Genomic DNA, 25897 nt, shown 5'->3' on the forward strand with positions numbered 1-25897 from the left:
TCTTGTCTACTGGGCGTCAGTTCGACTGAGCAAGGCCTGAGCTCGGAGGCGGGGCTCCGGCTGACGCGCCGGGATTCGCTGAGGGCCGGTGGGGGGATCCGGGCTGACTGAAAGGAAAAGAGGCGGTGCAAGCCTCGTGGGCATGCGCCGCCCAGCTTGGAAGGTGGGGCTTCGCCCGGGGGCGGGCTTTCGCCGGGGGTAGGACTCCGGCCTTGGTGGCGGGTGGCTGGCGGTCCCGTTAGGTCTGAGGGAGCGATGGCGGTACGCGCGTTGAAGCTGCTGACCACACTGCTGGCTGTCGTGGCCGCTGCCTCCCAAGCCGAGGTCGAGTCCGAGGCAGGATGGGGCATGGTGACGCCTGATCTGCTCTTCGCCGAGGGGACCGCAGCCTACGCGCGCGGGGACTGGCCCGGGGTGGTCCTGAGCATGGAACGGGCGCTGCGCTCCCGGGCAGCCCTCCGCGCCCTTCGCCTGCGCTGCCGCACCCAGTGTGCCGCCGACTTCCCGTGGGAGCTGGACCCCGACTGGTCCCCCAGCCCGGCCCAGGCCTCGGGCGCCGCCGCCCTGCGCGACCTGAGCTTCTTCGGGGGCCTTCTGCGTCGCGCCGCCTGCCTGCGCCGCTGCCTCGGGCCACCGGCCGCCCACTCGCTCAGCGAAGAGATGGAGCTGGAGTTCCGCAAGCGGAGCCCCTACAACTACCTGCAGGTCGCCTACTTCAAGGTGCAGACCTGCCTGGAGCCAGGCGGCCGGGGTCCTTCTGGGGAGAGGAGTGTTGCAGGGGACCTGAGGAGCTTGGGGGATCGGGGAAGTGTCCGCAGGGAGGGGAAAGTGGCCTCCTGGCTGGGGAGCTCTCCTCGGAGCCGGGGAGAGCTGCTCCCTGGCAGGAGACCTTCCTCGCCCAGTTCGCATGGGCAGATGCTAACCCCAAAGGTCCAGCCTGGGGTTAGGGCACAGGCCAAGCAAAACTCATGGCCATTTTGTTCCCTGGGAAATCTCCTGGAAGGAATTAAAGCGGCAGTTTGGGTCTCCCATTCTGATGTCATTGTAAGTGTCCGAGTGAGAAGCTAGTAGCGGTCTACAATATCTCCCTTCCGGTTGGTTTTCCAGTGGTGCTTTTCCTGCTGTTTGATTCAGCAGCTCTCTTTCAGGATGTGAGGTTGCCACGTCGCCAGCAGGGGCTGCCTGGCCCTTTCTGTGGGGGGGGACCCTCTGGCTAGTCTGCCAGATTTACAAAGAAAATGAGTATTTTTCGGAATGCCAGAGTGCCGTGTGTCCAAGTGTACACTTGGGCTTGGAGCGTTCCAGGCTTGTTTGGTGGTGGTGATGGTGACGATGATGATGATGATGATAGCCAGCACATACTTCCAGGCACTATTTTAAGCAGTTTGCATTTATTAACGCATTTGCCCTAATCTTCACAATATCTTGTCAGGTAGATGCTGTTATTAGTCCCACTGTATTGGGGGTGGGGGGAGAAAGAGTTGTGCATTATATCTGTTACATCTGTAGTTTAAAAGACCTTCGATTCGATCTAAAGAGAGACTTAGAGACTCTTGGGGACCTCAGATTTCCACCCCTCCACAGCATTCTGCCTACACAGTTCCCGTCATTTTTCCTAGTTACTCGGAAGAGCGCTGGACTTGAAATCAAAATAATTGCGTTATGTCTTTGGTTATGTCGCTTCATCATAGCACTTTCTAAAACTATTTGATAAACATGTATTGCATACCTACTGCATTCCAGTTCTTGTACAAGTAATTAAATGCTCGACTAACGTCTTTGCTTTGTCTTGCTTTGCTGTTAAGAGTTACTGTAGTAAGGGCTACTGCAAGGGCATATACTTAGGGCTGTGGGAGCACGAAGGAGAGAGACTCTAGCTTTATCTCAGAGAAATTAGACTTCAAAGAAGAGGTAATATTGAAGCCTGTCCTAAGTATTGCCAGGGGGAGAGGAGAGAAGGCTCCTCCAGATAGAGAGAAAAGTAGAACCAAAGCATGATATATTCAGGAAAAAAATGAACTGTTGTGATTGCAATGTCGAGATGTGTGTGGGGAGTAGTAGGAGAGGCGGCTAGAAAAGTCAGTGAGGCCAGATTTGGAAGAGAATTCTGCGGACTGCAGGGAGCCATCCTCAGATTTGGGTTTTAAAACGCTTATTCTGGAAGCCATGGTGAATGAGCCTTGGAAGAAGGAGAAAGTGGTGGCACATGATTAGGAGGCAGACATTTGTCCACAAGAGAGGAGGTTAAGTACCTCAGTGCTTAGAGAGTAAAGAAGGCTGGGGGTGAAGAGAGGAGTGAGGACATGAGGGAGAACAGAGAAAGGCAGGAGCAGCGCTGAAAGACACAAGAGCTAGAGTAATTACATGAAAGGGACAGACCTGAGAAAATTTCTAATTTTACAGTTAAAGAAACTGAGGTAGAGATGGGGAGTTATTTACCTTGGGTCACCTAACCAGGGCTGACTCCTTTAGTGTGCCTTTACTAGTACCAATGATAAGAAAATAAGTTTTCTTAGCATATTAATCATACCACCTAAAATTTATTGAGCACTTAATCTGTGCCCAGCACCATGTATTACAGGCTGCATATTATCTCGTTGAACTCTCAACAATGCTGGGAGATAGCTAGAGAATGCTATCTCCAGATGATAGATTAGGGAAACTGAGTTTAGAAAGTAAACTTTAAGTATCTTGTCTACTGCCCAGCCAGTCAGTGAGTCATTAAGCCCAGATGTGCTGCTGGCCTGTCTCTTTTCTTTCTTTCTTTCTTTCTTTTCTTTCTTTCTTTTTTTTTTTTTGAGATGGAGTCTCGCTGTTGCCAGGCTGGAGTGCAGTGGCGACCTCGGCTTACTGCAACCTCTGACTTCTGGTTTTCTGGTTCAAGTGATTCCCCTACCTCAGCCTCCCGAGTAGCTGGGATTACAGGCACGTGCCATCACACCCGGCTAATTTTTGTATTTTTAGTAGAGATGGGGTTTCACCATATTGGCCAGGATGGTCTGGATCTCCTGACCTTGTGATCCACCTGCCTCGGCCTCCCAAAGTGCTGGGATTACAGGCGTGAGCCACCGCACCCAGCCCTCTTTTCTTTTGAGACGGAGTTTCGCTCTTGTTGCCCAAGCTAGAGTGCAATGGTGCGATCTCGGCTCACTGCAACCTCCGCCTCCTGGGTTCAAGCGATTCTCCTGCCTCAGCCTCCTGAGTAGCTGGGATTACAGGCACATGCCACCACGCCCAGCTATTGTTGGTCTCAAACTCCTGACCTCATGATCCGCTGGTCTCAAACTCCTGACCTCATGATCCGCCTGCCTCAGCCTCCCAAAGTGCTGGGATTACAGGTGTGAACCCCCGTGCCTGGCCACGGCTGGTCTCTTTGATACCAGTGTCCACATAGTTAATTACTAGATCATCAGTGATTTATTTGGTTGGATTCTATATATGAAACCTGTGTTACTTTGACATGCTGGAGTCCATTGCTGTGGGCATTGTGGTCTGTAGCCTATTTCTCCCCCTTGGAATTCTTTTTTTTCTTTTTTCTTTTTTTTTTTTTTTTGAGACAGAGTCTCGCTCTGTCACCCAGGCTGGAGTACGGTGCTGTGATCTCGGCTCGCTGTAACCTCCGCCTCCCGGGTTCAAGCGATTCTCCTGCTTCAGCCTCCCAAGAAGCTGGGATTACGGGTGTGCGCCACAACGCCCAGCTAATTTTTGTATTTTTAGTAGAGACAGGGTTTCACCATGTTGGCCAGGCTGGTCTCAAACTCCTGACCTCAAGAGATCTGCCCCCTTTGGCCTCCCAAAGTGCTAGGATTACAGGCATGAGCTACCGCCCCTGACCACCCCCTCAGATTTCTTAGAGCTATTTGTTTGAACCTCGTGAGCCCTGAGCTTTGAGTCAGAAAATACTATGTCTGGACTTAGTAAAGGACCTTAGAATTTTTAGCCATCCACCTTCTCCCTAAATGTCTCAAAAATTCTTCATTTTATTTTATGCAAAAAAAAATTTTTTTCTAGGAAAATTCTTAGGCATAGTCTATTAGCTGCTCTTTTTTCTCTACCCCTAAATCCTTGAAGCCACAGAATTTCTTCAGCTCAGGCATTACATTTGATTCATGAAATATATATATGTATTTTTTTTTTTTTTGAGTCAGGGTCCTGCTGTGTCACCCAAGCTGGAGTGCTGTGGCACCATCTTGGCTCACTGCAACCTCTGCCTCCCAGGCCCAAGCGTCCTCCCACCTCAGCCTGCAGAGTAGCTGGGACTACAGGCATATAGTACCATGTAATTTTTGTACTTTTCATAAAGACAGGGTTTCACCATGTTGCCCAGACTGGTCTTGAACTCCTGAGCTCAAGTGATCCACCTGCCTCGGCCTCTAAAAATGCTGGGATTACAGACCTGAGCCACCGCACCCGGCATGAAAACATATTATGTGGGCAGTCAGTCTTTCACAGCACTCCCCATACAATATGACCTTTGTTTTAAAATGGAACATTGCTACTTCCTGTAATCTGGGGAACCCCTAAATCTGACTTGGGAAAGAGCTACAAATCTGCCCAGGGCACTATGCTCCTAATCTGTCGTGGGTAGTTCCTGCAATAGGTGTGCTTCCTGGGGCTGGCAGGGGCTGGGCACGCTGAGTGGAGGGCTCAGGGAGGCAGGGATTTCCTGTTTATGTGGACTGCTCATGTGGACACAAACGTTCAGAGTTTGGATATGAGCATTATCTACCTTCTCATGCTTCATTCTTAGATCAACAAGTTGGAGAAAGCTGTTGCTGCAGCACACACCTTCTTCGTGGGCAATCCTGAGCACATGGAAATGCGGCAGAACCTAGACTATTACCAAACCATGTCTGGAGTGAAGGAGGCCGACTTCAAGGATCTTGAGACTCAACCCCATATGGTGAAAAAAACTTCATCCCCTTCTTTCTCTCTTTCTTTTTAAATTTATTTTAGAGACAGAGTCTTGCTCTGTCACCCAGGCTGGAGTGCAGTGGCTTGATCATAGCTCACTGTAACCTCAAATTCCTGGACTCAAGAGACCCCCTAGTCTCGGCCTCCTGAGTAGTTGGGACTACAGGCATGCATTCTTTTGTTTTTTTTTAAATGACATTACTAAGGTTGTTTTCTAATTACATTACAGAAGTAATAAATGTTCATTGTATAACATTGTAGAAATGTAGGTAAGTATAAAATAAAAAGTAATCATTTGTAATACCGCCACCTTAAGAAAACCAGTTTATATTTTGCCCTATTTTTTAAGTCTTCCGTATATAATTTTTTTCATCTAATTTGGTGTTATATCATGTATGCATTTTTTATCATCTTTTTTATTTTTTTTGAGGCAGGGTCTCACTTTGTTGTCCAGGCTGCAGTGCAATGGTGTGATCATAGCTCACTGCAGCGTTGACCTCCTGGGCTCAAGTGATCCTCCCGCCTCAGCCCCACAAATAGCTGGGACTAGAGGCATGCACCACCACACCCAGCTATTGTTTTTATTTTTTGTAGAGACGGGGTCTCACTGTGTTGCCCAGGCTGATTTCAAACTCCTGGCCTCAAGCGATCCTACTGCCTTGGGCTCCCAAAGTGCTGGGATTACAGGTGTGAGCCACCACGGCCAGCCCCATCATCATTTTTTAACTAACATTATTATCATGAGTCTTTTCTCATGTCTTCAGTTTTATTTGAAAACATAATTGTTTATGGCTGCATGATAGTCCATCTTATGCAGAGACTATATTAATTCACTAGTCACATTTTTTTGGTCATGTATGTTTTTGATTTTCACTACAATAAATGTTACAGTATCCCTCAATGTTCTCATTCTATTTGTTTAGCAGGAAAAGTTCCAAAGGAGGGACTGTCTGTGATGATATAGCATTTTATAGAGAGTTTACGGTTCCTTACATTTTAATTATAAAATAGGAATGTTAGAAACAATATAAGAATGACTTTTAGGCCAGGCGCAGTGGCTAACACCTGTAATCCCAGCACTTTGGGAGGCCGAGGTGGGTGGATCACTTGAGGTCAGGAGTTTGAGACCAGCCTGGCCAATATGGTGAAACCCCATCTCTACTAAAAATACGAAAATTAGCCAGGCATGGTGGCACGCACCCGTAATCCCAGCTACTTGACATGGAGGCAGGAGAATAGCTTGAACCTGGAAGGTGGAGGTTGCAGTGAGCCAAGATTGTGCCACTGCACTCCAGCCTGGGTGACAGAGCAACAGTCAAAAAAAAAAAAAAAAAAAAGAATGACTTTTAAAAGTAAGTTGTGGCCAGGTGCAGTGGGTCACACCTGTCATCCCAGCACTTTGGAAGGCCAAGGCGGGCGGATCACAAGGTCAGGAGATTGAGACCGTCCTGCCTAACATGGTGAATCCCTGTCTCTACTGAAAATACAAAAATTAGCTGAGCGTGGTGGTGTGTGCCTGTATTCCCAGCTACTCAGGAGCCTGAGGCAGAAGAATCGCTTGAACCCGGGAGGCGGAGGTTGCAGTGAGCCGAGATTGTGCCACTGCACTCCAGCCTGGGTGACAGAGAGAGACTCCATCACACACACACAAAAAAGTAAGTTGTGTTGGCCGGGCATGGTGGCTCATGCCTGTAATCCCAGCACTTTGGGAGGCCGAGGTGAGTGGATCACTTGAGGCCAGAAGTTCAAGACCAGCCTGGCCAACATGGTGAAATCCTGTCTCTACTAAAAATACAAAAATTAACCAGGTGTGGTGGTGTATGTCTGTAATCCCAGCTTCTCAGGAGGCTGAGGCGCTAGAATCACTTGAACCCAGGAGGTGGAGGTTACAGTGAGCTGAGATCATGCCACTGCCCTCCAGCCTGGGCTGTCTGTCTCAAAAAAAAACTCTGTCTCAAAACAAAACAAAACAAAAAGTAAGTTGTGTTTATTTGAAAACTGTTAGCCCTACAAAAAAGTGCAAGAACCTAGGCCAGGCACGGTGGCTCATGCCTGTAATCCCAGCACTTCGGGAGGCCGAGGCGGGCAGATCACCTGAGGTCAGCAGTTCAAGACCAGCCAGACCAACATGACAAAACCCCATCTCTACTAAAAACACAAAATTAGCCAGGCGTGGTGGCGCATACCTGTAATCCCAGCTACTCTGGAGGCTGAGGCAGGAGAATTGCTTGAACCCTGGAGGCGGATGTTGCAGTGAGCCAAGATCGCACTATTGGACTCTAGCCTGGGCAAAAAGAGTGAAACTCCGACTCAAAAAAAAAAAAAAAAAAAGTGCAAGAATCTGTCACTAATTGGGGGGGGGGGGGGAAGAAAAGTACAAGAAAATCATAATGAACTCCTAGATATCTTTCATCTAGATTAAGAGTTAAATGTTTTTTGGCCAGGCACAGTGGCTCACACCTGTAATCCCAGCACTTTAGGAGGCTGAGTTGGGAGGATTGCTTGAGGTTAGGAGTTGGAGACCAGCCTGGCCAACATGGTGAAACCCCGTCTTTACTAAAATACAAAAATTAGCTGGGCACAATGTAATCCCAGCTACTAGGGAGGCTGAGGCAAGAGAATCACTTGAACCCAGGAGGTGGAGGTTGCAGTGAGCTGAGATTGTGCCACTGCAGTCCAGTCTGGGCAACAGAGTGAGACTCTGTCTCAAAAAAAGAAAAAAAGAGCTAAATGTTTTTAAATTTCCAGAGCTAAATATTTTGTAAAGACCATTTACAAAAGGCCTTCATTTTATAGTGGTACCCAGGTCACCCCTTTCCATCCATAACCTGAGGAACAGGAAATTAGGATCCCTGTGAAGGTGGCTGAGGGCAAGGAGAGAGGGTTCCTCCTCTGTGGCCTGCATTTGAGTGCTCCTTCTTCCCAGTAGCAAGAATTTCGACTGGGAGTGCGACTCTACTCAGAGGAACAGCCACAGGAAGCTGTGCCCCACCTAGAGGCGGCGCTGCAAGAATACTTTGTGGCCTATGAGGAGTGCCGTGCCCTCTGCGAAGGGCCCTATGACTACGATGGCTACAACTACCTTGAGTACAACGCTGACCTCTTCCAGGCCATCACAGGTGCGTGCAGTTCAGAGCCAGACCTTCAGCCAGGCCTCCTGGGACTCTAAGGTCACCATCTGATAATATAAATGGGGGCTCTTCACCCTCATTCCTCAATTTATTAAATCTGAGAAGCTGATGAAAAATTGCTTCCATTTGAATTTGTTCATCTTAACCAGAATTTGAGTTCTAAAGAGTGACCTCATAGTTATTCCTTCTGTTTGATTCCTTTCAGATCATTACATCCAGGTCCTCAACTGTAAGCAGAACTGTGTCACGGAGCTTGCTTCCCACCCAAGTCGAGAGAAGCCCTTTGAAGACTTCCTCCCATCGCATTATAATTATCTGCAGTTTGCCTACTATAACAGTAAGGCCTACTTTCCTTCCTCTTTCTCTGCTGGCTAACTAAGAAGCTAAAGGCAAGGTGGGCAGGGATTACAGCCACTTACTTCCTCAAGGTGTTTGGCTTATTTCAGTAGCTATGGGAGGCACCATGCCAAGTGATCCCTGGGTAGTTTGTTATAAACAACTGGCCTAGGAAGCCAATACCAGCAACCCAAAAAGCTGGGGGAGGGAGACTTAGGACCTCATCTCTTGTCCCTTCTATAACTTGTCATCTATTTTTGCTTTTGAATTAAAGTTAATAGCAAAATAAGGGTATGCCACAGTTTAAACTAGCTCAGAGGACATTTGCTAGCCCTCTCCCTGGTATAGCACTGATGCTTTTGTGGGGCTGCCAATTAATACCCAGAAAACCAACTCTTTGCAGAGTCCCTACTGTGTGCTAAGCATTACAAACATATTGATGAGTGTACAATATTTACAGTTGAGTTGAGATGACTAACAAATATCAACAAGAACTATTTTGCCAAAGAGACAATCTGCTATTGTAATCTTCCCTGTCTTCTGAAAATCTGTAGAAAAAAGAAGGTAGGAAGACAGGGAAATTGATCTAATGATTGAGTGTATTGAGGCAAAATATTAAGGGGTATTGGAATTATTTGTGAATCTTAAAAGATGTGGGCATGCAGAGAATTCTGATTCTTTTCTGTTTCATTGTTAGGCAGCCCTGAGGACATTGACCACCTCACCTTAAAATTAATCACACATTCTATGTGTATTACTTAACTCCTGCCCCTGAAATCAGGCCATCATGTTAAGTAGCAGGCACCAGCTTGTCATGCTGCCATTGCCTCAAGCTTTGTGGAGACTGAACACTAAGTGGTCCCTGGTGCTAGGATTTTATCCTTTCCTTTTGACTCTTTCCTCTCAGCCATTCTTCTTTCCACTTTGCAGTTGGGAATTATACACAGGCTGTTGAATGTGCCAAGACCTATCTTCTCTTCTTCCCCAATGACGAGGTGATGAACCAAAATTTGGCCTATTATGCAGCTATGCTTGGAGAAGAACACACCAGATCCATCGGCCCCCGTGAGGTGAGAGACTTCCTTCTGTTATGACAGCTGCCAGCTGAACTCAGACCTGAGGGCGGAAGAGTGGGGTAGCAGAGGGGAGTCGGCGCTGTGCGTGCAGGGCAGGGGCCGGATGTCAGTGTCGGGGCCAGATGTGAGTTCAGTCACTCGGCTTGTTATTCAGAGGAGAAGGGAGCACAGGGAGGGAGTGTGGGGAGTACACAGGAGCCTCAATTAACGTTATCTGGGCCCAGAAGTCTATTCTCTGAGTCCCGCAGAACTGCGCGGTGAGCATATTCTTTCCCCTCTTGGCACCCCTAACTTGGACACTCGATATTATTTGGCCAAGAGCTATCATTTTTCACTTAATACTGGGTGTTTTTTTTCTGCTCACCTGTTTTCTGTCTCCATTTTCTTTCCCATCTCTTCTTCTTCCTGCCATTGTTTGTTCTCTCCCATCTTTCAGCATTTTCCCTGTCTCTCTCCAAAACCAGGAGAAATATCTATATAACACAAAGACTGCTGCGCTGAAAGGAGACACCCAGGCTCTTCTTCCGAGCTCTGGAGTCTGAGAGCCTCCAGTAGAAACAGCCTCTTGCTGCCCCTCCTGTGTGGGTTGTCATTGTAGTTGTCCTCTTTAGCCACTAGATGGTGACCATCTGGCTTTAAGATGGCACTTCCAGTCTCTTTTGTCTTGTTTGGTTAATACCTTTTCCCTGCCTTCCTTATGGCCATTAAGGGGAGTCTGAGGGGAGTGAGGGGAAATAAACCCACGTGGCCAATCTAGCATTTTTAACTAGAAGTCCCCTTTTGGAAAGAAGGTAACTAACATTTGTTGAGCCGCTGTCCGGGCGAAGCTCTGTGCGGGGTGGGCTGTATCCATCATCTCATTTAATCATCACAGCCACCCTGCAAGGTTGGCACTCTTCTTCCCACTTTAGGGATGAGGACTGTTAGCATCTGAGAGATGAAGTAACTTGTGCAGTGGCTTGTGGCCAGTCAGTGGTGACCGGAATCTGTTCCCTGCTTGGACCCAGTGCAGGCACAGCTCCAGACACATGGCTGACACTCAGTAAATCAGCATCGAATGAATAAAGATGGAAGTGGGGTTTGCTTCATAGCAGCCTTATAGGGTCATTGGAGAGGGTTAAATGAGATAACATAGCACTTGGTGACAGAAGCCAGTAATGTAAACTCCTGAAGAGAAAACGTCTCTCTTCCTCTTAGGTAAATATAGTAGATGACATAGGATTCATTGACTCCTTTAATTCCTCCTTGAACTGCCTCATGTTTTATTTCAACTGATGTCTCCTTTTTCTCTTCCTTCCTCCTCCTGCTGCTTGGAGATTAGCAGGGCACCTAGGGAAAGATGTGACCCCGGAAAGTACTCAGTTTCCGTGCCCTGGGTAAGCCTTGCCTGGGAGTCCATGTGGGAAGCCCAGAGTGCCAGGCCCTCCCCTCTAGCTGCTTATCCTCAGGGAGGGGTGTGGTCTGGTTAGGGTCTGAGAGGAGGCAGGTGGCAGAGCAGAAAGCACATGGGCTTTAGGACTGTAAAGACCCGGCTTTATCTGTCCAAATGCACATTCTGCTATGAAAAAAAAGAAAAAGATAACAGAAGACCTGGGTTTGACTGTAGGTCGCTGCTCTCCCGTGTCCTGTAGTGTCACCTTAGACAGTGGTACATCTCCTCTGTGCCTCAGATGCTTCCTCTGTAGAATGAGCATACTAGTATCAACCTCAGATGTGGCTATAAAAGATCAAATGAATAACATGTCAGTTGCCTAATGCCTGATTCCTTTTCCTGCTTTGTGGACTCCTGTAGAAGTCAAGAAGGAATTCTCCTTCTTTGAAGAATATTTCCACTTTTGAGAATCATCAGATTATCTGTCCTAGAGACTAATGGGAGTTGGGATGGGGGAGGAGCAGGGCTTTTTCCCTTAAGGAAAGCCTGGTTATTCCAGTACCTCAGAGGTACTGTTGCTTGTGCCAGGCAGAGGACACAGAAATTAGACTTTTGTCTCAAACTGGGGAACAGACAGAGAGCATTGGTAGGGAGAGGAGGCCTCAGGTCACATGGGAGCATCATTGTGGGGTGCCAGGGAGGGGAACTCCCAGAGGTTAAAAGACAGGGCTGAGTTCTGGGGGATTTGTTTGCTTTTTTACCCTCAGAGTGCCAAGGAGTACCGACAGCGAAGCCTACTGGAAAAAGAACTGCTTTTCTTCGCTTATGATGTTTTTGGAATTCCCTTTGTGGATCCGGTGAGCTAGGGTACAGGAGCCGGAAGGGAGCAGGGAAAGAGTGAGCGGGAGAGATGAATGGGGAGGAGGGGAACACTGTGCGATTCTGAGAGAAAACTTGCTGGAGGCTGAGCCTAGCCTGGGATCTGTGCAAGGCAGGGATGAGAGACAGATGAAAGGGGAACACTGGGCAGCTAGAAGGGACTTAGATGTGGAAACCTCCCATTTTGTCTCCTGAAAGGAAGAGGGTGATAAGCTGGATTACTCCTGTGGGCCTTATTTTATGCATTGAGACACCTGGAAGATTAAGTAGATCATCTTACCTTTTTCATTTCTTCCTGACCTACTTAGGATTCATGGACTCCAGAAGAAGTGATTCCCAAGAGATTGCAAGAGAAACAGAAGTGAGGACCTTGAAGAAACTGCATGGTTGGATCAGTCTGATGAAGCACTTGAGGCTTCCTGAGCCCAGGCAGATGTGAACTCCTGGCAAGGGGTGGGCAGGTCCAGTTTGGGAAGTCGGGGTGGAGCCCAGGGCTGGCCCTGGAATGCAGTCCTCAGAGCGGCTGTGCTCATAGGTCAGAACGGGAAACAGCCGTACGCATCTCCCAGGAGATTGGGAACCTTATGAAGGAAATCGAGACCCTTGTGGAAGAGAAGACCAAGGAGTCACTGGATGTGAGCAGACTGACCCGGGAAGGTGAGAGGACAGAAATAGGGGCATGTCTGGCTGTTGTCAGGGAGCCAGGCAGGTCACCCCACATTTGCCAGGCAGCGCTCCACCCCAGCATTGCAGAGCTCACCATGAGCCAGCCACCCTTAGGGTGCAAGTTCAGTGGACATCCTTCCTAACTCACCAGCGGGACTTTCAGCTGGAAAGAGCACTGAGAATCATCCTTTGGCTCAGAAATCAGACTCCAGGATGTAGTGGTGCACACCTGTAATCCCAGCTACTCGGCAGGCTGAGGCAGGAGGATCGCTTGAGCCCAGGAGTTTGAATCCAGCCTGGGCAATATAGCAAGACCTCATCTTTAAAAAAAAAGAAAAGAAAGAAATGAGACTTCTGTGTCACAGAAACATGAGTGACTAGTGTTGTCCACTTCCATAGGTATTAACTCATCCTGTCTCCCCACTCCCAAACTGTTTTCTCCCGGTTTTCACCATTCGTCCCTTTACTGAGACTCAACGCCTTCAGGCCTCCTTTGGCTCCTCTTCCTCCTGTGCCCGTTTTCTGCAAGCTGCTGGGAAGGCCTACTGATTGTGGCTCTGCTCTGCAGTGCTTCTCAGCTCTCTCCCCAGCCTTTTCCGTTTTTCATTGCCTCAGGCTTCCTTCAGGCCCTGGCACCTCCTATCTGCACCCACCCTTTCCCCGTCTGGCCTGTCCTTGCCCCTGCCCACACAAGGTAGCTAGGCCAGTCTTCCAGACACTGGCCTCTGACCCATCCTCCGTGCCTGCCCCTTAACCGAATGTTCTACTCTTGTCCTGTTTACACCGTCTCTTCACACAGGACTGCACTTTGTTCCGTGAGCCTGCCCACTGCCCACCAGTCTGTGTTTATGCCTGGCTCTCCTAGTACGCTTCCCACCATCCCTGCCCATGAGGGCATCTGAGATACACCCTGCAAAGCGTTTCTTTTTTTTTTTTTGGAGACGGAGTCTTGCTCTGTTGCCCAGGCTGGAGTGCAGTGGTGCAATCTTGGCTCACTGCAACCTCTACATCCCGGGATCATCAAGGAATTCTCCTGCCTCAACCTCCCAAGTAGCTGGGATTACAGGCATGTGGCACCATGCCTGGCTAATTTTTTTGTATTTTTAGTAGAGATAGGGTTTCACCATGTTGGCCAGGCTGGTCTCAAACTCCTGACCTTGTGATCCGCCCGCCCTGGCCTCCCAAAGTGCTGGGATTACAGGCATAAGCCACTGTGCCCTGCCTGCCGTAAAGCCTTTCTTAACCTCCCAGATGATTGGAGTCCCCTCCTTTCTTTTGAACTTCTTAGGGCATTTATGGTCTGTCTTATGCTAGTTATTTGCATAATTGTTAGAGAACAGGTACTGTCTTCTAGGATTCATCTCTCACTCTGTCTGGCACAGTTCCTGGTACACACTGAGGCCTCAGTTATCAAGTGGAGTTGAACTGAGTCTCTAGTATTAGTATGTCCCTAGCACAGAGAAACACCATGAGAACTGTAAGAGAGAAATGTTGACCTTTGCCCTATAGTTGCTTAAATTAACAGTGGTTAATTAAACAATATTAGCATATGAAAAGAATTTGTCCAGCATTCCTTTGTTTTCAGACCACTTTCACTTTGTTATTTCTCTTGATTCTTATAACTGAGAGGTGAGTCATGCAGATTGCAAGATCCTTATTTTAAATGAATAATGATGATGATATCATGGTAGCCAAACTTTTGAGGACTTACCATGTGCCAAATATTGTACTAAGCTTTTAACTTGCCTTCCTTGTTCTTAACATTATACTGGCATCAAACATATAAGGTAGATGCTGTTTGACAGATGAGAACATTTTAATTAATTAAAATTAACCTCAGGGAGGTTAAGTAACTTGCCAAGGTCACACAGCTAATCAATGGAGGATCTAGGAGTCAAAGTCAGTTCTTCCTCGTTCCCGAGCTCATGTTTTAGGATTGTGTTTCTGATGTTTCCTCAAGAGTGTGTCATGGCCCAAAAGCCAGCAGCTATTTGGTCATGGAGCTGGGACTGGGAATCTCATCTTTCAGCTCTATGTTCTGTCCTCTGGACTATTCTACCTTTGAAAATGACCTAGCGGGAGATTTTGCTGGTGAAAAGGAAACAGCTGGAATTTCTATTTGTGACGAGGAGGCAATATCCAATGGAGAGTCTTTGGTCTAGCTGCTGCTAGATTTAGCTAGAGTTTTGTCATTGCTTTGCAGGTGGCCCCCTGCTATATGAAGGCATCAGTCTCACCATGAACTCCAAACTCCTGAATGGTTCCCAGCGGGTGGTGATGGACGGCGTAATCTCTGACCACGAGTGTCAGGAGCTGCAGAGACTGACCAATGTAAGGGAAGCCCAGTGACTGCACCTTCCCCCGAGGGTCCAGCATCCCCCCACCAAGTGCCCCTTGGGTGGTAGCCTTCGCCTTCCTCTTCCTGGCCACAGTTGACCACCTCTTCTCAAGCCCTCAGCTGCCCTGGCTAACATCACCTTGTGTTTTGGGCCTTGTAGGTGGCAGCAACCTCAGGAGATGGCTACCGGGGTCAGACCTCCCCACATACTCCCAATGAAAAGTTCTATGGTGTCACTGTCTTCAAAGCCCTCAAGGTAAGATCAACACTGGGCATTCTAGAGTGTGGAGAAAGGGTTGGGGAAGGGGGAAGCTCAGGCTTTGAGGAAGAGTTGGGGCTGGTGGCAGGAAAGGTGAAGAGGGTCCACCTGCCAACATTCCTGTTGCCAGGAAGCTAGGATGAGTTATGTTGCGTGAGGTTCACTTTTGAATCCTGTTAGACCGAGTGTAATCAAAACAAAGTGAGCAGGATAAGACTGTTCGCCAAAGCTATGAGAATGCTTTCTTTAGAAAGGCTGATTCCAGAGGGCTGTGCTTCTGTGCAGGATGCACAGTGTGCTCATAAAGAGAGATAAGAAGGACAGGAGGAAGAGGAATATAGTAGGGGTATTGGGCATGGGCAGCAGAGGCTGCAGCTTCAGTGGGGGTGTGGGGATGTGGGATGGGCCTGGTATTCATTGTCTCTGGCGGCCTAAAGAGGGGCGTTGTGTTAATCCGTTTTCACACTGCTGATAAAGACGTACCCGAGACTGGGCAATTTACAAAAGAAAGAGGTTTACTTGGACTTACAGTTCCATGTGGCTGGGGAAGCCTCACAATCATGGTGGAAGGCAAAGAGGAGCAAGTCACATCTTACATGGATGGCAGCAGGCAAAGAGAGAACTTCTGCAGGCAAACTCCCATTTTTTTAAAGCCACCAGATCTCGTGAGACTTATTCAGTATTATGAGAACAGCACGGGAAAGATCCACCCCCATTATTCAGTCATCTCCCACCAGGTCCCTTCCACAACACATGGGAATTATGGGAACTACAAGATAAGATTTGGGTAGGGACACAGAGCCAAACCATATCAGTCGTTGAGGGCAGCTGACCATCTGTCTCCTTGGCAGCTGGGGCAAGAAGGCAAAGTTCCTCTGCAGAGTGCCCACCTGTACTACAACGTGACGGAGAAGGTGCGGCGCATCATGGAGTCCTACTTCCGCCTGGATACGCCCCTCTACTTTTCCTACTCTCATCTGGTGTGCCGCACTGCCATCGAAGGTGGGCCTCATTACCCCTGCAGCACCCGCCCCCGCATGCTGCACCTCAGCTCTGTGCTGGATGCTGAAGACACAGAGAGAATAGGATGCGGTCCCTTTTCTTCAGTTGGGGAACCAATGTAAACACATGGGTGGCATCCCAGTGTGATGCATGCCACAGTAGCATGGAGGAAGTTATAGTCAACCTACCTGGGGATCAAGAAGGCTTCCCAGAGGGAAACGGGGTGCAGCCAGAAAGGGGGCCACCCGTCACTTGTCACACAACGCACTTTCATGGGGAAGCTGGCGCTAAGCCATTCGTAGAGGACCTGCCTCCGGGTCAGGGTTTCATACATAGCTGAGCAGCTCCCTCGCTGCCATCTGTTGAAAGACAGCCCTCAACAGAAGGGCTTGTTAAAACCAAAAATAATAACAACAACAACAACAACAAAAAGAAGGCTTCCCAGAGGAAGCAATGGCAGTTTTGCAGGATGAATACGATTACGGAGTACTCCGGGTGGTGGGATGGTGTTTGCACAGGAGTGGAGGCATTGTGCAGGCCGGTAGTCAGGGGAACTAAGAAAGGTGCCAAATCCTGGAGAGCTACATTCAAGGGAATTTTTATCCTTTAGCTCAACCATAGCTATGTGGCAGATTCTCTTTTACTAATTGTTAAATACCAAATTTGTGAGAGAGCTTCGTGATTTACAAGTGAGAGTGGCCTGGAGGTTATTCCTCATTCCCTCGCCCACCCACATTCCCTTTTGCATGTCCAAGAAGGGGAGAGGTTCAGCCAGTGCTGCAAGGATCCCATGTGGCCCAGAGCCGGCTCTGTCATACTGGAGCCTCCAGCAGACCCCTGGCAGTGACGGCCATTGGTAGGTGGCACAGATCAGAGGGCTTTCCTCTGCCTCAGAATGTTTGGAATTCTGTCACAATCTGGGCACACCCAAAGGGACCAGTCAGACACACAACTGGGTGTGTCACAAGCCCCCGGTGGGAGAGCACAGGCACAGGTGCCAGGAGGCCAGGGAGGCCTCATCAAGCAGTGAAGGACGTGGTGAGGCCTTGACTTTTAAAGGATTCATTTTGCTGCTGTGTGTGCGGAGAGATTTCAAACCAAAAAGGGAAGCTGGTCAGCAATGACCTCTGTGGACAAGGGCAAAGCCCTAAACTCAGGAAGTGGCAGTGGGAGGAGGGAGAAGTGAGGCCCCGGGAAGGTGCAGGAGGTGGATGGACAGGACCTGGTGACTGGCTGGACAAGTGGGAATGGAGAAGGAGGCACCCACCACGACGTGACGGTGCCTACACAGAGCATGCCAAGGTTTGCTTTGGGGAAAGACGTGGTCTGCCTGGCATTTGACAGTGAGCCCGGTCTGTTCCCTTTCGTGACCTTCTCCCTGCATGGTTTCTCCACCCACCCCACCCCAGAGCCCCACTGAAGTTCATGCTTTCCCTTTGCTAGCCAGCTCTTCTCTGCCCCGCTTCCTGCCACTCAGCCCCATCTCCTGCAGTCCTGATGGAGGACTGACCCACTCTGCCCTGCGTCCGTCCCACCTCCTGATCCTTCATTCTCACTTCCCTGGGCCTTTGTATTTTGTAAAGTCCAGCTACAAACCAGGGTTGTGCCATTCTGCCCAGGATCTGCCCTTGGTTGGAGCCCTTCATTCCTGCTTGCCACACCCTGCTCACTTCTGCCAAGAACTGTCCTAGGAAGCCTGCAGACTTGTCCTGACCCCTAGGCTTGTGGCTTAGCCAAAGACACCCCCCTAGTTCATTGGGCATTCCGTAGACTCAAACACATTTTGGGAAGCACCTCCCCTGCCAAGAAGAGAGCTATGCCGTCTCCCGAGGTGCTCCCTTGCTAACATGTGTGACATTGGCCCCAGAGGTCCAGGCAGAGAGGAAGGATGATAGTCATCCAGTCCACGTGGACAACTGCATCCTGAATGCCGAGACCCTCGTGTGTGTCAAAGAGCCCCCAGCCTACACGTTCCGGGACTACAGGTGAGTGCGAGGCAGGTGCAGGGTGAGGAGGTCTGTGCCCTCCTCAGAGGCCCCACAGTGCCCTGCACTCTACTACCCCACCCTAGCACACACACACTGGTTGGGGCTAGCTGTTCCCAGAGTCCAATCCTTTATCCCCAAACCTGCTGGATAAGAAGATAGGCAAAGAGGGAATCATATCGTGGTGTGACAAGAACGGTAGTGTGAGTGGGCACAGGGGACTCTAAGGCGAGGGTGGAGAGTGGAAAGGTGGAGTTTGTGCGGCATCAGTATAGGTTCTTAAAGGTTTCCCTCCCACACAAAGCCACCCTCCCGCTGCTGGTTGAGAGCACCTGGAGGTGAAGGCTCAGGGGAAAGGGAGGCAGGGAAGGGCCATGATGAGATGTCTCTGCCTTTCCCAGCGCCATCCTTTACCTAAATGGGGACTTCGATGGCGGAAACTTTTATTTCACTGAACTGGATGCCAAGACCGTGACGGTGAGTGCTCCCTTGTCCTTGTCCCTGGGAGATAAAAAGTCTGTTTGCTACAGCTGATGTTCCCAAAGTGCGGTGGACAAAAATAACCAACTGGGCTTCCCAGTGGGCGGTACCCTTCCCCCATCTAGAGGGGCTTTGAGACGTGTCCATCACTCCTCTAACCAGTCACCCTTTCTCTTTAGTTCTGGCCTTAGGGAAGCCAACCTGAAGAGCTGCCCTCGGTCGTGAGCCCTAATGAGCCCATGTCTCTTCTGAGAGTGGATTACAGTCTTTGTCCTGTGCAACCCCCCTCCCTTTCTGTCCCCCTTAGGCAGAGGTGCAGCCTCAGTGTGGAAGAGCCGTGGGATTCTCTTCAGGCACTGAAAACCCACATGGAGTGAAGGCTGTCACCAGGGGGCAGCGCTGTGCCATCGCCCTGTGGTTCACCCTGGACCCTCGACACAGCGAGCGGGTGAGAGCAGCTGGTGCTGTGGTGACCCGTTCCCAGAGCGCCCTTGGTTTGCCTTTCTCTTCCCCAAATCCCATTGCCAGTGGCTGAGACACGAAAGGAGCACTTGGGACACCAGCTCCAACGCCCTGTCATTATGGTCACATTGCCTTGTCCTCCCTGGGCCTGCTGTGAACGGGATCCAGGTGGGGAAAGAGGTCAAGACAGGGAGCAATGCTGAGTTCTTGGTTCCCTCCTTGGGCCCCACTTCAGCTGTCCTTTTCCAGAGAGTAGGACCTGCTGGGAAGGAGATGAGCCTGGGGCCATTAAGGAACCTTCCTTGTCCCCTGGGAAGTAGCAGCTGAGAGATAGCGAGTGTCTGGAGCGGAGGCCTCTCTGAATGGGCAGGGGTTTGTCCTTGCAGGACAGGGTGCAGGCAGATGACCTGGTGAAGATGCTCTTCAGCCCAGAAGAGATGGACCTCTCCCAGGAGCAGCCCCTGGATGCCCAGCAGGGCCCCCCCGAACCTGCACAAGAGTCTCTCTCAGGCAGTGAATCGAAGCCCAAGGATGAGCTATGACAGCGTCCAGGTCAGATGGATGGGTGACTAGACCCATGGAGAGGAACTCTTCTGCACTCTGAGCTGGCCAGCCCCTCAGGGCTGCAGAGCAGTGAGCCTACGTCTGCCACTCAGCCGAGGGGACCCTGCTCACAGCCTTCTACATGGTGCTACTGCTCTTGGAGTGGACATGACCAGACACCGCACCCCCTGGATCTGGCTGAGGGCTCAGGAGACAGGCCCAGCCACCCCCAGGGGCCTCCACAGGCCGCTGCATGACAGCAATACAGTACTTAACTGTCTGTGTAGACAACCAAAGAATAAATGATTCATGGTTTTTTTTACTTGGTTTGTTCAGACATTGGAAATTTGCCCATTCTGTCCCAGAGGTCTCACTTGATAAAAATTGCTCTAGGCAGGACCCAGTGGCAGGTGTGGGACGAGAAGGCCTGGCTTGGCACCTGGCTCAACCACTTGCTGTGCAGCCACAGGCCAGACACTTAACCTTCAGCACCTCGGGGTTGTCATCTGTATAATGGGGATCATAGTCCTCCCTCTGCTCACCTTCTGGGGCAGCTGTATGGCCCAGATGCAGTATCGGATGTGACAACACTTTTGTAAACGGTAAAGCTCTGGGTGAATGGTTGGGATTATTGTTAATCCTCTTCTGGCAGGGAGCGGCGGTCAGCAGTGCTCTGGCACGTCACCCCTATGTCAGCCACATGCTTCCTGCTCTGCCATCTGGCCTCAGTGTCCTGTATCTCGGCCTCCCTGTGCAGGAAGACACACTCTAGGAAACACTGGAAATGGAGATTCAGCTCCTCTGGCTACATCCCTGGTACTAGGTCCAGAGCTTTTACTGTGCTTCAGATGCCACAGGGCGTTGAGTGTAGGAACCTGCACATGAGTGTTCACTTCTTCCATCAATCAATATGTATTTACTGAGCACCAGCTAAGTGCCTGGTGCTGGGAACGTGGCAGTGAACAAAACAAGTCCCCACCTTCATACAGCTTGTATTTTGTAGGAGAAACAGATAACACATGTAAATTGTGTGTGTGTGTGTGTGTGTGTGTGTGTGTAAAACCCTTAGAGGTAGAAAATAAAACAAGTCAGGGTCCAAGGTGGAGGAAAAACAAGGAAGCCAATGTGGCGGTGTAGATTGGTCAAGAAAGAGTATGGTGACATTAGCCAGGAGACGTGTCACGTGCCTGTAGTCCCAGCTGGACGCTGAGGCAGGAAGATCGCTTGAGCCTGGAAGTTCGAGGCTGCAGTGAGCTATGATCGCCCGACTGCACTCCAGCCTTCACAAGAAAGCAAGATCCCAACTCTAAAAACAAATAAAAAGGAAAGTGGTGGATTGTCAGGGGTGTCTGGGGGCCTATTTTTAAAGTAGAGCCAACAGGCATTGCTGATGGATTGGATGTGAGGTGTGAGAAAAGGCATCAAGAAGAAGCTAGGCCAGGCTCAGTAGCTCACGCTTGTAATCCCAGCAGTTTGGGAGGCGAAGGCCGGTGGATCACTTGAGTTCAGAAGTTTAAGACCAGCCTGGTCAACATAGGGTGACCCTATCTCTAAAAAAAAACTTGAAAAGCCAGGCATGGTGATGCACACCTGTGGTCCCAATACTAAGGAGGCTGAGGTAGGAGGATCATGAGCCCAGGACGTCAAGCCTGCTCCATTGCACTCCAGCCTGAGTGACAGAGCAAGACCATGTCTCAAAGAAAGAACAAGGCTGGTCGTTGTGGCTCACGCCTGTAATCCCAGCACTTTGGGAGACTGAGGTGGGTGGCTCACCCAAGGTCAGGAGGTCGAGACCAGCCTGGCCAACATGGTGAAACCCGTCTCTACTAAAAATACAAAAATTAGCTGGGTGTGGTGGCAGGCGCCTGTAATCCCAGCTACTCGGGAGACTGAGGCGAGATAATCATTTGAACCCAGGAGGCGGAGGTTGCAGTGAGCCAAGATCGCGCCATTGCACTCCAGCCTGGGCAACAAGAGTGACACTCCATCTCAAATAAATAAATAAGAACAAAAACAAAAATTTCAATTAAAAAGGTTATTGGGCTGAGCACAGTGGCACACACTTGTAATCCCAACACTTTGGGAGGCCAAGTCAGGAGATCACTTAAGCCCAGGAGTTCAAGACCAGCCTTGGCAACATTGGAAGACCGTATTGCTATTAAAAAGGAAAAATTGTTTTTTAGGAAACGATTATTTTTTGAGCTGGGAGATAGCACTGCGTGTTAGTTGGCTGGTGGGAATGATCCAGTCAAGACAGTCACTCCTCCTTTTATCATGGTTGATCCCCGCCATCCTATTTGGGTGGCTCACTCAGCGTACAGAGAGGACCACGTTAGTGCAAAAAGCATGAACTTTACCCACACACTGAGCTGGGTGACACTCCCACTTCCACCACGTGGAGTTGTGTGACCTCCAGCAAGTTAGGGAACCTGTATGTGTTTCCTCACCAGCGGAATGGAATCACAGTCCTTCCCGGGATGGTTGAGCGGATGAACAAGGGAATGCTCACAAAGCAACCAGCACGACACTTAGCCCATGGTAGACATCAACATTACAGAAGACTACATCAGCCTAATTCTGGTTTTCCAGAAGTTTCCACATCAAGGCAGATGACTTTACAGTTTCAACTTATGCTAAACAGATACAGGCAGCAGCCTCTTAACTGAGCTCACAAAAGGCCAGATGTTTTCAAGGCAGCAGGCCCAAGATAAGTGTATATAGAGTGGGGCGAGTCCTCCTGGAAGCATGGGGTGATGGCAGCCCGGCTGAGATGCGACTGTGATTTCGGTCTGCGTTTGGTAACGCACGTGCAAGGGCGCGCGAGCAATGAGAGGATGACTGCTTGAGAAGAAAGGAGAGAGCCCATGGGAGGGTTGGAGGGGATGAAAGGCAACTCCTCAAACACAGTGAAGATTTGGATGTGGAAGACGCCGCTGGTCTCTGGTGCCCCAGGCATCTAGCAGAGCTCTCAACAGGGGCATCAAGAGACAGATGCTGTACTCAGTGTGGTTAGCACAGGAGAGAAGGTAAATGGGACAGCCACATGTGTCACAGAGGCGCCGGGCCCGGGCAAGAGGGTGGAACACAAAAATGTGTCTGCTAACACAGTCTCAAGGTGCTCAGGGACCTTAGGAAGGAGGTAAACGATGCAATAAGTGCAGTGAATGGAAATATGCCAAGAGTATGATGGGATTGCAGATCAGGATGCTTAGCCGTGCCTGGGCAGGCAGAATCGTTGGGGGTGGCCACACAGCTGGCTGTATTGCTTTCTAGCTGTGCGCCCTGAGGCAAGTAGTCTCCATTCCAAGCTTATAGTTCCGGGAATCTCAGACTCTGAGTTGGGAGGGTGATAAGAACTCCAAAATTTCAAATGATGATTGCAGAGAAGGTGCTAGATTGCTAAAGACTGAATCAGACCCTCCTAACTGACAATGAGAGAGGGCGGTGGAAAGGTCTCCGATTTTTCACAGGGAGGGAGGCAAAAGCATTGAATCCTCATACCAATCAGTCAATGATCAACACATACCTAGCAAGGCTGGCTCTCGGTCAGGCACTGTTGCAGAGGAAGTGGCAGTGGGTCTTCAGCCACAGGCAGTCTGCCCACTCCCAGAGTGCGAAGGCTGGAGGGGCAGACTGTGCGGGGAGTCTTTTTGGAACAGAGCTTTCATTAGTCACAGTTCTGCAGGCGTTTTATGCTTTCAAACAGCCTTTCTCACCTATCATCTGATCCTTGTAAACTCCCTCATGCATCAGACAGGGCAAGTGTTATTATCCCTACTTTTCAATGGAGAAACCAGGCCCAGGGAAGCTGAGGATTTGGCTAATGTCCCATAGCTTTTCAGTGGCAGGGGTAAAGCTAGAACTGTAGGCTTCTCGTAGCCTGAGTGAAAGCACAGGGTGATGTGCCACCCCAGGGCAGTTTCAGTGAGCTCTTAATGGAGGCTGGGCTGGGACCCTGAGCCTTCCTGTTCTCCCCGCATGTCTGGGAGTCATTGGACTGCAAGGGGGGGCACCAGGAGTGGTAGGTGTCCTGGGTGGAGAAGCTGTGCCAGGTTAAGGAATGCCGCTCCAGAAGCAGAATCTGAATTCCAAAAGGCTTTGGAACAAGAATGAGGGAAGGCCGTCAGGGTAGGAGAGAATATTTTGGTAGAACAGACTCAAAGCCTCAAATAACAAAGAGAAGGGATAAACAGAAGCACTTCAGAGGAAGAGGAGAGCACCGTTCCGGATCACAAAGAGGCTCTGGGAACACCCAGGATGGAGGAGCATGCAGGCCTCCTGCTGGTTCTGTGGCCCTGTGGACCCGTGGCTCCCTTTCTCTCTTTGGCCCTCAAATTGTCAATGGAGGGGGCCGCAGCCCATGGTCTCTGAGGCATGTTTCTGACTGGCCTCTGGCCTCCTGACCCAGGTCCCCCTGAAACCAGAATGACCCCTGGATCTTCCCTACAGAGAGAGCGCCTGCAGATGGCGGGGAAAAGGGGCCAAGGCCCAGCGTGGAGAGAAGGAGGGCCTTGCCTTTGGAGGGGCATATGCGGAGCAGCTACCCAGCACCAGGCCCCTGCCCTCCCCAGACATCGCTTACTTTAACGACCACCACAACTCCATGAAGCAAACCTCCCGTTTAGAGTGAGGACCCTGAGGCACCACAGTCATTCAGGTCACCCCTGGGGAGCATCTTGTCACTGCCCGCAGCCCCCTTCAATCTGGACCTGGTGCCTCCCTCAAAAAGGGAGGAGTGTGGGAGAGAGACCACAGGGGCCAGCACCACACAGTTTCAAGTGGAAAGCCCTTCCTGCTGTTTCCTGGCTGGGGGTCTATTACCTCCCTCCGCCGTGGTCTCCTTACTGTTAGGAGGCCTGCTGCCTGCAACAGTGGCCCACATGCTTAAATTAATGCACTGGTCGCAGGGTGCCCATTGCGGCCCCAGTAGGATGGAGGAGGCTCCCCTCGATCCTACTGTCTTGTCATTGTGGCAGAAGAATCTGAGCTCAGGACTTACTTCTCTGCCACTGTCCTAGACCCCATTTGGTCTTTGGGACCCACAGGTCGTCCAGGAAGCAGGTCTGCGTGTGCTCAGATCCACGTGGCTCTGACCCTCCCAGCACAGAGAGCCTGAGGGTCCCAGTGTGCACCACCACAGGTCAAGCAGTGCCCACCCTTGACCCTCAGACGGCAGACCACTCCCCCATCTCTGGCCAGAGCTGCAGGCCATACCAGAGGCCTACGCCCTGGGCGGGCACACAGGGCTGCCATTGTCTGCTCAGCGCCTGGCACCCTCTCGTTTGCATAGCCACGTGAAGAATGCAAGAGCAGGCTGGGGACTTGTCCCTTCAGAGGGGGGTTGGGGCTGTGGGGGAGGAAGCCAGCAGGGGTCTGCAGCAGGACCCTGCCTTCCCCCAGTGCAGTCCAGGAAGGGTGGGTGGGCTGTTGGGGACGGAGGGGGCGGCGGGGGGCTGGCAGGAGTGGAAGCAGGGTTGTGACATTCCTCCTGCACCCACGCTGCAGTGGGGCCCACTTGAACGTGAGGGGATTGCTAATGAGGTGGAAGAGAGTTAAACATTCCCCTACTCCTGAAGACCAAGAGAGACTGGGAGAGAGAAGAGGGAGGTGGGGGTGCTCGGAGCGGGCAGCCTGAACCCCGGGAATGTGCAGAGGCCACTGCTCCGCGCCAGGCTGCTCTAGAGCTGGGGGCCAGGGCCCAGTGTTCCAGTCCCAGCAGGAGCTACTAAGCCAGCCAGCAAGGGGATTAAGGGGCTGAGCAATCCGCCTTCCTTCAGGCTGATGCCAGAAGGTCGGGGCTGTCTCCCCAGCTCCCCACCAGGCCCCTTGCTGGCCGGCAGCCAGCGCTGGCCCAGCCTCGATAGGGCCCCTTTTCTGTCCCCCTCAGATCTCAAAAAGACCCCACAGTACATATTTCCTGGTCTGGCCTCCCTGATTTTTGGCACACACAGCTCCCAGGTACCCATGACCCCTCTTCCCAACACCCCACCGCTAGCTCAGCCTCCCCACATCCAGCTTCAGAGCCCCTGCCAAAAAGTTATCCTTGACGTCTAACTCTAGTTTTACCCTCTGCAAACTGGCATCCCTTTCCCTTCTGTCCTAAAGTCAAAGGGCAGAAAACCCCAAGGGTTAGATCAGCCTTGCAAGAGCAAAGTCCATCCTCCCAGGGCTGGTGTTTGGGTTAGGGATTATCCGAATTTTAGGACACCCGAATCAGGTTCCTAAAGGGGTTTCCCTGTGGGGAAAGGCCCAGAGGGCAGCTGGGTCATTCTTCTCAGCCCCTCCCTTCCCTATCCCTGCAGAATGGGGCGGGGCAGGGACACCACCTGGGCCATGGGCCGGCCCTCCGCCCCCAGGGGGCTGGGCATGAGCTTTGCTGGGGACCCTGCTCTGGCTTAGGCGGCTGCTGTGGGCGGGCCCTGGCCTTTTCCAGCCCCTGGGCCTCCCCCTGCAT

General features: G+C 50.7%; 1 protein-coding gene across 1 annotated transcript; it reads left to right on the forward strand.

Moving 5' to 3' along the window:
* Positions 1-18: 18 nt before the first annotated feature.
* P3H1 (prolyl 3-hydroxylase 1) lies at positions 19-19765 on the forward strand. The gene is made up of 15 exons (XM_003812872.6): positions 19-720; positions 4751-4903; positions 7844-8033; positions 8251-8382; positions 9312-9451; positions 11597-11686; positions 12017-12069; positions 12244-12365; positions 14578-14705; positions 14873-14968; positions 15823-15973; positions 17841-17958; positions 18360-18435; positions 18746-18886; positions 19287-19765. Exons 1-15 carry the CDS (start codon positions 256-258, stop codon positions 19440-19442), a joined length of 2211 nt encoding a protein of 736 aa, XP_003812920.3. The 5' UTR covers positions 19-255; the 3' UTR covers positions 19443-19765.
* Positions 19766-25897: the final 6132 nt, after the last annotated feature.

This window comes from Pan paniscus, chromosome 1, assembly GCF_029289425.2.
Source record: "Pan paniscus chromosome 1, NHGRI_mPanPan1-v2.0_pri, whole genome shotgun sequence".
Taxonomy (NCBI): Eukaryota; Metazoa; Chordata; class Mammalia; order Primates; family Hominidae; genus Pan; species Pan paniscus.

Bases quoted from the DNA above. Each gene is read 5' to 3' on its own strand.
- P3H1 (XM_003812872.6), top strand. From the start codon at position 256: ATGGCGGTACGCGCGTTGAAGCTGCTGACCACACTGCTGGCTGTCGTG. The intron at 721-4,750 runs GTGCAGACCTGC...CTTCATTCTTAG, and splicing joins TGCAGGTCGCCTACTTCAAG to ATCAACAAGTTGGAGAAAGC. The intron at 8,034-8,250 runs GTGCGTGCAGTT...GATTCCTTTCAG, and splicing joins CCTCTTCCAGGCCATCACAG to ATCATTACATCCAGGTCCTC.